At 41.8% G+C, this 13,423-nt stretch overlaps 1 protein-coding gene across 3 annotated transcripts in view; it reads right to left on the bottom strand.

Moving 5' to 3' along the window:
* Positions 1–13,423, bottom strand: part of MXD4 (MAX dimerization protein 4) — a 38,570-nt gene that overhangs the window by 3,239 nt on the left and 21,908 nt on the right. For all 3 annotated transcript variants that reach the window (XM_051798649.1, XM_051798652.1, XM_051798650.1), the window contains exons 4-5: positions 3,738–3,852; positions 551–710 (exon numbers count right to left, since the gene is read on the bottom strand). In XM_051798649.1, the coding sequence (XP_051654609.1) occupies positions 551–710; positions 3,738–3,852 (275 nt within the window). The remainder of the gene's footprint in view (positions 1–550; positions 711–3,737; positions 3,853–13,423) is intronic.

The raw sequence follows: 13,423 nt of genomic DNA, 5'->3' as shown, positions 1-13,423 counted from the left end.
AGCCTGGGCGAGTGCTCAGCACGGAAAAACTTCCAAATGGGAAAATAAGAAATGGCAACGGGCAGCTCCAAGAGCTCTGTCTTAAATGAGAACCAAATGCAGAGAACCCTTGGTGATTGTGACACAGAAGATGCTTTAAAAGTTCACAATAAATGATGTGGAATTAATTTATTCACACAAATTAATTAAGCCCAATAAGACTTCTTTTTCCAAGAGAAAATATTATGCCAGCCTTACCAGTAATTACACTAAAAATTCAAAACATTAAATGGTAATTGTTTAAAAAACTGGCAAAACCACACACAGGATAAATAGCTTTAAAAATACACACAGTATTAATAGCTTCAAAACTGATTAGAAAAAAGAACATTTTCCAAAGAATGTAAAAAAGTTGCAGTAGTTTTTTATTCCTCGAATAGCATTATGGAACAATTTTGTCTGGGTTTTGCTGAAAGCTCAGTTTTAGTTCTAAATGACAGTTTCTCGTTCCCCTGCTTCCCTTTTCCTTCCTGCTCCTGTGACTGCCCTTGGGAAGCCCTGGTTCAGTTACCTTGTTCAGAGTCAGTGGATATTGTTGATCCCATGCTGTCAGTGCGGATACGCTCCATGCCCTGCACGGATAGCTGCTCCAATCTGCGCTTGAGGTAGCGGTGTTCCCGCTGTAATTGTTCTTTAATGTTTAGAGCTTTTCGGTCCTGTTCTTCCAATTTCTTAAAGGGAGAGGAACACAGTAAGCTGACTGCTTTTACCCACGTTAAAGCAGAAGTAACTTAAGGTCTTCTCATAAACGGTAATTTAAAAGCAATATAAACACTTTAATGAAGTTAAAATGAAATTTAAGAATTTTGATTTCTTAGTTAGCATTCTGCAGAGGTCAGTACAGTTTTGGCGGGCTAGGTCACAGCTGAATTTGTCTCACAATAAGATATATGGATGCAGGAGAAAAAATAATAAAAGAAAAAAATCCCTCAGAGACTCTCCTGCCACTGGCAGACATTCCTTGGCTAAGGCCAAATTATTGTTGCCTTGGTTGTGGGGAGTATTTAAATCATTTTATCAGGCAAAACTGGCATCATCTTTGATAACTCGAGTGCAGCTCAGGTTTCAGTGAGAACATAACACCACTTTAGGTGAAATCAGAGACTTATCTATCACCATAAAGGAACCATCCTGAGCTTTTGAATGCTCTCCCTCCTACCACAGGTCATGTAAAATTTTAGTATTTAAAAAGCTTAATTAACAATAAGCAGCATTAATTATATATAGTGGGAGGAATTTACTAACAGTTCTCTTTATTCTTAGATTTTTTTCCTTGAACCTCTGCAGAGCAAATATGATAATTCTGTGATACCTCCTACAAAATCAATGGTATTAATCCAAAATTTCTCAGCAAACAGCCTGTGAAAGGATTTTTCCACATATCTACCTAAAATCTCCCCTCTGACAGAATAACAGCAGGTATTAATTTTGCAAATAAAAAGAATACATGCTGCACAGTTGGTCCAAATGCAGTTACAGAAGTAGAAGTAGCATCTTTTAATATTTCAACTGAACCCTCTTCCAAATCACTGATAGCTGGTTTTGACGGTATAATTAGGGAAAAAAGTGTAATGAGTAAGATGGGATTAAAAGCATGAAGAACACACAAATCAAAACACCTTTTATTACTAAAAAAATTATCTAACTGATGCAGTAAATTACAGGTTATAGCAGTAAAAGCACTTATAAGAAAGAGCAGACTTCTCTGTGAGCTGTGTTTACACGACTGCTGAGATTTAGGAGATGTGCAGGGAGTGAATACAGCTGCTGACAGTGTCTCCCTGCCATCTGAATGAACCTGGGCTTGCTTTTCTGAGGAGAGCGGGCTGGGACAGTGCACAGCAAACCACAAGCAAAACCCCTCAGAGATTTTGCTGTTCCAGTGCAAGCCTGAAATAAAAGCATTTCTCTCTGAAAAAATAACTGACACTCCTAAACTGGGCAGTTTCCTGGCTGAATGAGATCTACACTCTTCAGCTGGGTGTTAAGCCCCCTCCCAGGCAATACACTCCGTAGAAATGCATCAGAGGTGGATACACAATGTTAAAATAAGAAAAGGGGTTGGTACATCCATGTACACAACAAACCAAATGTGCCCAATTGATCAGATTTCCTCTTCCTGTATTTTCCTGGCTGCAATCCCAAACTCTTAACAGCTATTTTAGGAATGAACTCTGTGATTCATATCCAGGAGACTCAAAACCGTCCAATCTCTCAGAGTAAGTTTCAATACATGGGGGTGTGTGTGAAAAGTTCAAAACTAATGACTGTGTTAGAAATGGGAGCTGGGCACAGCCATGCTCTGGCAGTGCAGCGGGGAGGGAGCTGACCTGACAAAGAGGAGCAATTAAGTGCCAACCCAGTTAGGGCAGGTTCAGTTAAAATGTTAAAAAGAAAGTTAAACTTCAGTCTCAGTTTTCAGAAAATGAGTACTTGGTACTGCACGCAGTGGATTTGGAAAGAAGCTGTTCCTAGCCTTTTTTATCAGCAGCTGAAATGGTAACTACAGGGCTAATCTCTCACACTCGCCACTTGTAAAAACAGTTTTTCAATTTGTATGCATAAGCCCATGATAGGGGGGCAGCCCAAGACAAAAACCACATGCAGTGCCTTTCACGCATGTTAGCCTGAATTATAAACAAGAGGCCAAAATCTCAAATGGTAAAAACAGGGGTTGCCCAGTTGGAGTAAATGTGCTTAGAAGAGCTGAAGAAGTAGCTCTGCAAATCTGTTCACACAAATAGTTTTGCTTAAATTAATCTTTAATTCTTCATATGAATTACATTTCTGTAACTGCAGTGCATCTTAATGATGTACATCAGCAGGCTGTTCTCCAAAATATGCTAAGATTACTGGCAGTGTTCAACCTTTCCTGACACTTTTCTTGACCTGTCTCCCTGTAACACTGAAAAAAATGCCAGATGAGTAATTATAGTCCTGGACACAGCAGCAGAAACCTGTTCTTTAACTTTTATGTTTGAATACCTCTTTGTCTTATTTCTGCACATAACCAGGTTCCCTGAAAATGACGACAGTGAAAATGGGAGTGAAGGTGTTTTTGGAGAGAGGAGGCCTAAGGAGTGATTCACTTTGTATTACCTTTGCCAGTGTAGAGCCTGCACTGCTGCTGGATCACAGGTGAGATTTTGGGCTGTTTTTTTTTTTTTTAAAACTTGTAACAAGGGGAGCCAGCAACTAGCAGGAGATTGTATTTAATTTTGGGGTTCATTTAAATGTTTAAAAAATGCTTCAGAACCTGGTCAGCAAGATGTGGGATGTGGATAAGGCTCACTAGTAGCTATAACTCTTTTGACTCTGTTATTTTTTTTATCATGAGTGGATCTGGCTTTTTACATTGAAAGCAACGCAATACAATGTTACCTTGCTCAGTCCTTAAAAACCAAACATATTAATCAACAGCTTTGATACATATATATTATTTTTTTAAACTACAGTGTAAATAATTACATTAGTTTGTAACTAAGCAGAAATGACTCTTTTATATATCTGAGACTGCCGGGTAAATTGCAAAACCTTGATACTGTGACTGAAATCTTTGCAACTAATAAAGGCCAATATATCCAGAACATTGGACATATGGATACGGATTTTGTGTGAAAATTAGTTTCCTCTCTATGGATACATATTCTGGAAGATTCTCCTTCAAAAGAAACAAAAACATGCATGAATGTTTTTACCTTGATATGCATCTTAGCTCTTTTCAACAGACTTAGAGTGGTGTGTCTGGTGCTGTCCGGCCCGAGAGGCACGAGCTGTTTTAGCTGCTCCAAATATAGCCGGAGTTTAGCCCGCCTGCAATCATTAAAAACGGAGAGCGTTGTAGTAGAGTTGCACCCGAACAGCATATCCTATATGCAAACACCATCTGTTTGCAGGATCTCTGTGCAGAACTCGAGTGGCTTCCTTTCCCCTCCCTTTGGCAAAGTTTCAGACTGAAAGGTCACTTGAAATGCAATAATGCTGCTGGCACACTCAGACTGGAGTCTCATACCTGTGTTTCAAAGCAGTCTGCTCAGCCTGGTCAGTCCCATCTCAACCAAGGGGGAGTATGAGCAGAGATCTGAGAATTCCAGGCAAGACTGCACACTCAACCCATGGCTGGGTAAGGAATTAAAACTGGGATTTTGCTTTAACACAGTGATTTCTGCAGGCAGAGACAGAGCTGTGGGCAGCTGCAGACCCTGGTTCCCCTCTCCCCATTCCTATCCCTGCCTGCTGCCATAGGACACACTCCCGCTCTGCAAGGCAGGGGCACCCATGCAGCTCTGCACAACTCAGAGCTGTTCTCAGACATAGTTTATCAATATTGTAACAGGAAGGTCCTGATGCCCCTTCTCTTCCCTTCTACTGACCCACAGTCCCCCCAAGAAGGAGACGTTCTTCCTCTCACTGTACAGCATTTATTATAAATACACAAGAGAAAACAGTTCCAGCCATATTCCTCAACAACTGGGTCCTGCTTCCTGTTACTGCTTTGCAAGTGTCACTACTGCTGCCCTCAACAATCTCTCCTGTACTAATGACATTAATCTATCAATAAAAAGAGGATGAAAATATCTCTTTTCCAAACCATCTCTCTTTGAGAAAGAAAAGCTGGCAATACAATAGTCCATGAAGCAGTTGCTTCAACTATCCAAAACAAGGTAGAGGTGAACCAAAGAACCACGTGTGAGTGTGTTTCTACAGCTAAATCCTAAAGAAGGTTTCTCCTGGTCTTAATTCACGATTCTTGAACAGGAATCCATATGGTTCAATGAGACATAAATGCATGCCAAAGCACTTCCATGAGCAACATGGCTACTGTTTTCCTTTCTCCCAGCCTGTTACAGGCTGAACAAAGCGATGACCTGGAGCCGACATCCCCCACACAGCCATAGGAATAACTGAAGCAGATCTCAAGGGTGAGATGAATAATCATCTTTTTCAAATCTGCTCAATGCCGCATGAAGGAAACAAACATTGCAGGGAACTCAATGCTTCTGGTCGAGAATGAACTTTTGAACAGTCAGTTCAGAATCACAACCCAGCATCAGTGTTTGAAATGCAGCTGAAGAGGATTTAATATGCACCAAATGACAAATTACACATGTGTAATTGGAATGATTACTGCAATGTGAAAACAACCTGAAAATTAATGGGGAAAAAACCCAAAGCAAAATAAAATCAAATTTAAATACAGAACAGCGATGACTACACACTCACACATCTAGTTCTAGCTGCCTAAAAATCAGCAATGTATTAGGCAAGAAAGAAAACAGCATTTCTATAAAACTGTCAATTCTTTCTTCAAGCCACTTAGGGAAAAAGGAATATTGCTGAAAATGTGATTCACAGGAGAAAACTAATGACAGACTTTTTGTTTAGGCCTGGGGTTTGTTTTTAAATACAAGGCTCTAAACTTACCCATCTAAATCCTTTCATTTAAACAACATCAACAAAGGCTGGGCTAAGTATTCATAAAAATAGCCCCATCAGATCCCCGAGGCTGCTACCTTAAACTGGGATATTGATCTTTAAAACAGCGAAATACCCGAATTATATCTGGTATTTATACAGAAAATCCTAATCAGGTAAATTTATATTTCTGTGCCTGTAATCTCTAACAGCTGCCTGGCCGGGTTTGCATTTTAAATACAAAAACTTGTTTCAGGGACTAAATTCGAATAATCTTTTTGTATTGTAAGTGGCCTCTAAACACACACGCAATCGTCTGCGTCACTCAGCAAAACTTGGATGCAACTGTATTTAGACAGCTGACAAGAAAGTGGGGACTGAGGATAAAGGAGGATATGGAGAGGAATAGGACAAGAATAGTATTGAGGTGGTAAATAAAGAGTTAAATGCATTGAAATGGAATTATCTATATACTTGGAGTAATTAAAAGTCTGATAAGGAATATACGGAATTGTTGATCTAAGATCTACTTCGTATTAATCCTGGAAAACGTTAATGAAACCAGACTACGTACTCAACTTATCTGCCACTGTTGCTATTTGAGGAAAGTCTGCTTTCCACAGGGAGAAAGTAAGGCTTTAGTGCACATCCTTACCATCGACTGGGGAGTCAACAGAAATATTGCCAGGATTCAGGGGCATGGCTGTATGCCTTTTTAAATCACTAATTCTTTTAGGTTATCTGCCAACCCAGTAAAGCAGGACTTCACAGTAGTGCCATGAAAAACACTAAGTTAAGAAGACTATTTTAACTGACCAATGAGAAGAGTTAAAAAGAACTAAATATTAACAAAAATGCTTTAGGCATTCTCAGCACTAACAACTGATAGCAGTAAATGTAATAAACACACTTGCTGAAAGATCTCCTCTAACTTCACCTTTTTTTCTTTTCTAAGGGACTTTTCCTTTCATCTAATTATTCAGTATCTATAAATCTGTTAAAGATTTTAAAGCATGAGCTTTATGCAGATCTTTACATAAATGCAGGCATGCTTATGTGACTAATTCATGTATTAGAATCGATGGCATAGATTGTGAACATACAAAAAGAAAACCAGCCCACCACAATTCCTGTGGTGCTGGAGTAAATATCCCCATATCTTTCATTTTGCACATCTCAGAAAAAACTGTAATAAGAATGTAAGAAAACATTTCAGGCATGTTATGTTAACAGATCACACCAGCAGGAACAAGGGACTCAAACTTCACAGCAAGTAAGTTGTCTCATACAGACTCTGCCAGCACTAATTTCTCTCTTTTTCTGCAGGGACCTGACAGTTTTTGCTTTTCCTCGGCTGCCTGTGACCACCAGAGGAGGGAAAGGCACTCACAGAGGTAATCACAGCCGGAGCTGCTTTGTGTTTTGCAGCTCACACCTTAAATTCCACCTAAAAAAATAAGCAGAAAAAGCAGCCTGATCTCAAGAGCAACGGGGTAACAGTCTCTGCATGAAATGTGGTTGAAGGTGGGTAATTACACTGTGCTCCAGCTTCGGACCCCAACTGCTACACCTTCGCCCACACCGAGTGTGGTGTCAGGCCAGGACAGCAGTGCCTACAGAAGTGGGCACTGTTCTCACCTCATGTGGATGCACAAAAATATCCCCCTCGTCACTGGTACTGAATCCATCAGGGAAGGTAGGGATCTAAAAAAATGCCATCCAAAATCCGAATCCTCAAGCCTGCAGCTCTCCATTTTGGATATAGCCCCACATATGGAGAGGTGCATGGGTGCCCTATCTCTGATTTACCACACTGTCCTTTGTGCCAACTGACAAAGGGGTTTCAGATGTTCAAGACTTCAGCGTTTCTCCACAGGAAAGCTCACAACATGGTCCTATCAGTCTGCATTACAGCTCCTCTAATGCTTAATAAGCCCACAGATTGTCCCACTGGAGGGACAAAGCACCAAAACAGTGTTGTTAAGAATTTCCCTGTAGAAGGAGGACATCCAATGGAACTGAATTTGAAGACCACTCACTGACTCTAGTTAGTCCTTGGAGACTCCACTTTGCTCCAGCGTTCAGCTGTGGAAAGGCACATTCACCACTTCTCAAAAAAAGGCTGTCCCTAACCAATTCCGAAATTGTGTTAAAGGAGTCTGTTAAATAATGGTCAAGAAGCTTTGCCACATGTATGAAATCCCAGATGCAAATCCATTTTAATGCACCAAGAAATGGAATACCAAGATACAGAGAAAAAAAAAAAGAAACAAAAAAGTCTATTGTTCACCCTAGATAATCTTCATTCCAAGGAAACTGCAACAACTCCAAGAAATTCCTACAACTACTTGACAGGCAGTTGCAATGGGAACAAAATACTTCTCTGTAGGGCCAAATAATACAAGAGGCAATGGCTGTTAATTGTGAGGTTCAGGATGGATATTGGGAAACAAATTTTTTTATTAGGACAGCAGTGCACAACCAGAATAGGTTGTCCCGAAAGGCTGTAGAAGGCAGTCCCTAGAGGTTTTTAAAGATTTACCCAGACAGAGCCATAAACATTCACAGATATACATTCTATGAACACGTAAATCAGACTGCCTGTAATGCTGCAGCATTTGACTCACAAGATTCCCACTCGTGTAACAGCAAAACACACACAACTGTGCAACTTGAACCTGCGCCACTCTGATTGATACAGTGCTGGCATGTTTGTGAAGTGACCTGATCCACTGTAGCCTTTCTACAGGGACTCTCCAAGGCTTTTTCAGGCCCAGCACTGCAGACAGAAATGGCCTGCAGCCAGTCAGACAGCAGACAGTTGTTCAAACAGCAGTTGCACAGTTTTCTGACAGCAGCAAAGGTGCATTTCCTAAACCATTCAAGTATAAATCTGCAGACTTTATTTGGAGGCCACTGAGCTGCACAAAGCCAGCTGGAAAGGCAAAGTGCACACCCCAAGCAAGCTCCTCAGTCTTCAGCATGGCATGGCTCAGCCAGGCTGTGGGGACATTAAAATGGCCACAGACACTCATGATACAGGGTGACAGTGTCAAGTTGATGTGAAATGCGTGTCTGTCCATCCTGCCACCACAGCTGGGCACCCCATGCAGACAAGCTTCTGACAGCTGACATGTTTATGGTAGGTAGCATAGGGTGGGCACTTCCTTGAAGCTGCATCCAAAGACATAAACAACAGTTCCCACTGTTGGCATCATGCTCCTGACTGCCAGAGGTCACTTGCTGAAAGTGTCAGAAGGGCTATGCTCATCTGTTTCTGAACATTTGTGGGCAAGAGCATAAAACTCACTAGAGAAAAGTAAAATTCATGACAAGTGTTCACCTTGCACATCCTCCAGGTCTCACTCCACAGCCTCCTGCAATTAGAAGAATGACTCTCTCACGTGTACCCACTCTGTGCTGACCCAAAGCTGGTTGTAGAAAGGAAAAAGCAGCTCTATTAGCAGTTTGTCATCCCGTGGGAAGTACCAGAACAGTTCCCTTTGGTCCACACCCCCTCCCTCCTACTAGCAGATTGCCCAGTCAAGACATGGAGCTGTCCTGGCCATCCTGGGAGGCATCTTAGACCTGCAGCATCTCCAGATGATGGGCAGCAAGGATCTGGAATGCTAGGAAATGGACAAAAAGTCACTCCATGTCTGTATTCCCACACTACCTGCTCTGAATTTCCCTTCCTGCTGGCTCCAGCAGAAGCTGGTTGCATTAGACATGGTGTTGTTGCTTCAACATCCACAGCCCAAGGTACCTCTCACCGCAGTGCACCACCTGAGCACGTATGGGCATGGAACAATTCTGGCCTCACAAGAAGGCCCCACCTGTGCTTTCTCCAGGGTGCCTTAATGCTAAAAACACTTGTGTGGCTGAACATGTGTCTGTGTTTCAGATGTCCCAAATTTAGTCTACTAAACTAGCTCTGTGTATGGGAGGTTGACATACTCTCGAATCAACTGCTAAATATACTTGTTTGGTGATGCTCTGAAAAGAAAAGGACACTTACAGATCAAACACTCAAATGACACTGAAAATGCAATCGCTACAAGCCATGCTAGTGAGAACAAGAGGCACTTTTGAAATAGATGCAAAAATTAAAAATTCGTCATTTCTGTACGTTAACCGTTTCGGTCCAGAAACCAGACAGAATCAGACCCTATCACAAGGCAAATTTAGGACAAATTTAATAAAAACAAAACCCCCACTTCACAGAATAGAAACATATTTGAACTTGATCTAGAAGAAGGCACTACAAGCTAGACAAGAGTTACTGAAGCATTTCTGATTCCTTTTCTCATGTTTCACATTTTTTTCCACATTCAAACCCATCCTGGTGCTGTGCAATGAAGTTAATACACAAAGGTTTAAATATAGAGCAGTTACTAAATTTTTCATTGTTGCATAATGACTATGTAATCTGGCTTAATAGCGTACACAGGATAAAGTCAGAGAAGAATCTCTGCACCAAAAATTCACTTCTGGAATCAAATGTTCTCCAGGTACATTGTGAACCAAAGTAGTCTGGCCTGAGCCCACAACTCTGGGTCAGAGACACTGGCAGTGAATTAATGGTTGTGTTTTCTCCTTAAAGAAACAAGAAAACCAGACATGAAATCCAGCATAAAATACAGAAGTGAACTAACTGTAAGACACTCATGTTTTTACAGGAAGACTCTTCACAGATTTATTTGTGAAATGCAAATACCTGCATGCAGGGAGCACTCAAGTTTTAGACAGAATCAGCAAACAGAAGCTTAGGATCCTTTGTAACATGCACTGGTCAGGATGAACACAGACAAAATCATTACCCATAAAGCTATCATTATTTCATAGTTCTTAAGAAATGCAGAAATGCAGCAGTAGAAATTTCCACATTGTGACTTCAGGTTCACCTGCCACCAAGGTAAAATCAGGGTGAGGAACCCTGTCTGCCTTCTGACTCCAGCTTCAACCCTTTCTTATTGGAGCTTGACACAACAAAGCAGCATCTCTTCAGGGCTGCAGCTCTTTTTATTCTGTGCACAGTCACGCTCTACAGCAATGACGGAATTTTCCTGCAAACTGTTTTAATGATACTGAAAATTCAATGGATTTGTATTATTTTGTATAGTCCTGGATATCATGGCCACACATGTAATGTAGGTAATTATGTAATTATATACCCAACTCTGTTTAGTAGAAGCTGGTACTGAAGCATACTTGCCTTGCTCCTCTTTAAGCTAACACATTTACTGAAGTGTCAGGAATTACATATTTACAGCTCTACAAGACTTTTTATAAGCTACCAAAGATGATTCTGTACTAATTAAAACACATTTGTTTACAAAGCCATTTAAAGAGATTATATATAAACTTCCATCTTAAGAAATCATAGATATTCAATCAGATAAAAATGGTTCTAAAGAAACCTATTTATTAATAGTCCAGACAGCATTTACCGTATCTCCAGAAAAATATTAAATACAATGGAAGATAACAACCCTCACTGCAATATAAAATCCTGTCTCTTCTAGATTTATTTCAGTCAGAAACACTTCCAATACTTTCTCCTCTACAAAGGGTACCTCAAATACTTCTTTTTTTTCCAAAGGATGCTCCAGCTCACACTTGAGCTGCACAATTTATTTCAACTGCACAACAAATCTGCTGTAGTGAAAAGGAAAGAAAACCTCTCAGTATTAAAGCACTGTACCATAGCAAGGCACCCAGTGTGCCGACTGCTACGAGATGTGTGAAAAGCTCACTCACAGCCTTAAGAGTCAAACCCAGAGAATTCAGTCGCTCTCTTAACAGCAAACCTCTTGCCTTTTATTATCCAAGGAAAGATAAGCCAAACACCAGTGTTCTGCAATAGATGTAGGGGGTTTTTTTCATATTAAGAACAAAATCCTGAAGTTTGCAGTGCCGGTGAAGATTCATCAAAGGTTTGTTCCATGTGGCATTTTTTGCCTGTGTCAATCAGAGGCCTCTGCAACTAAATTCAGCAGCAAAGCCCGGGAAGGCACCGTGGAAACTAACAAGCAGAAGGAGCTGCGAGTGCCTAATTGCAGTGATTGTTAGTGAATTAAATGCAACAGCCCTACAATCAGTGCAACCGCCCGCTTTATTTACTGTGGTAACCAGGAGTTTCATCCTCTATCTGCTTTTTCAGTGTGCTGAACACTTGTTTGCATCTGTTTTGCTAAACTGAAATCAGCCAGATCACTTTAACAGCCTTGGTCTTGGGGTACCTTGGAGTATCCAAACACAGGACATCAACCACCTATGAAGGCAATTGCTGCATCTCTCCCCATCACAAGCTTTGAGAGAGTCAGTGCTGCCATGGACTTATCTGCAAGTTTTCATGGGAATACTGCTCAGAAACGTCTGGTGCTGTTCCTAATGCTAAGGAAGACAGAAAAAAAAACCTCTGCTGCCTGTTATACAGCTAATGATTTCCATGTTTTGCGCATTTTTATCACTCTGAGAAATATTTTAGTTCTCTTTTACAGTATATATAAATGCACACTGCAGCACTCACAGTGCATTTTATTTACTTTCACTCAGTGCCACTTCAGCCTACTTGCTGAGCCTAGACTCCACACTTGACTTTTGCCTTTTTACCTTCCAAAAGATGCCACTTGTTCTGGAACATATGCACGGTATCAGAACTTATTGCTACATCTTTCAGTAAACATAAGTTAAGGGAGGCATCTGCAGTGCCTTAAATGTACGCATTTTTGGCCAGTTAAGCCTCTTGGCAGCAGTGCACAGAAAGCTACCTGGGATGCAAGCTGGGGACAGATGAGGAGTGGCTGGTCGCTAAGGGGGAAGCTGCTGACTCCTAAGAGAGGGAATGCCTCACAGACCTTGCTGTCCATGTTGCCCTCTTCCTCTCTCCCTCCTTTCCCCATCCCTCCAGTAGCACCTTGCTGAATGCAGTGACAGTTGCCTGTCCTAAATTACAAGCACTGGACTACATCAATGTTTCTTCACCTCTCAAAATGCCCAAAGCAGACTTCGATGCACTTTATGCTCCAGTTCCCACCGGAAGGTGAGCTGTGGTGGCCTGTGTACTGCCATAAGGCAGGGACAGCAGCAAAGATGAGGAAATGACAGCAGCTCCTGAGGCTTGCTTTGGGCTGGAATGACCCTGTAAAGCAACACAGACAACACTAGCATGAGAGACCTGACCAGAGCCTCAGCAGCTGGTGCTGGTCAGACTGCCCAGTGCTGTCCCTTCAGGAGTGCACTGACAGCAGAAGCAGACAGACTGATGAGGGTCCCAGAGTCACATCTGACTTAGGCCAGCAGAAGGAATAAAAGCCCTGTGGCACAGTTAGTGCCTGTTGCTGTATTGTTCCTCAACCTTCTCCCACTTGAGCTCTCCTGCTGTGGCAGAGCGAGCACGAGCTGTCAGAGATGTGTGAGGTGTGACAGAGATGTGTCACAGCACAGTGCACGCTCACCCACGGAGCTAAACTGCCCACAGACCAACCCAGCAACACAGGAGGCACTCAGAGGAGCACTTGGACAAGGCAGGGCACAGGCAGGCCCATGTCAGCAAGGACTCTGGGGCAGGTGGAGCACCAGCAGCTCTGACTGGTATCTGGTTTACCCACTGGGAAACCATAGCCTCAGGCTCTGCAGTATTAAGAGCTGCAGGACCAACATCTGACCACTCTAATCTTCTCTCCTTGTTTTTTAACAGACTCCTCCCTGCAGCCAGGCTTGTCCTCACAGCTTGCCCCAGGCTTCAGCCATCCTACTGTCTTAAGCTGCTCTTATTTGAAGAGCAGCCATGAAGAGTTTAAAAGCCCTTCCTTGTCCTGGGTCTCGGTGATAACTAAAAGCAACATGAAGAAATTTGAGATGTGCTTCATGGGAAATGTCAACAGGAATTTACAAGCTATACAGAGATTCCCAAAAGCATCATAAGCAAAACTTATGGCAGCTGGATATAATTTGTCTTTCCTGG

The sequence above is a fragment of the Manacus candei genome, unplaced genomic scaffold, assembly GCF_025592945.1.
Source record: "Manacus candei isolate 608988 ecotype Guabito, Panama unplaced genomic scaffold, ASM2559294v1 h1tg000048l, whole genome shotgun sequence".
Taxonomy (NCBI): Eukaryota; Metazoa; Chordata; class Aves; order Passeriformes; family Pipridae; genus Manacus; species Manacus candei.
This window is presented reverse-complemented; position numbering and strand designations above follow the sequence as displayed.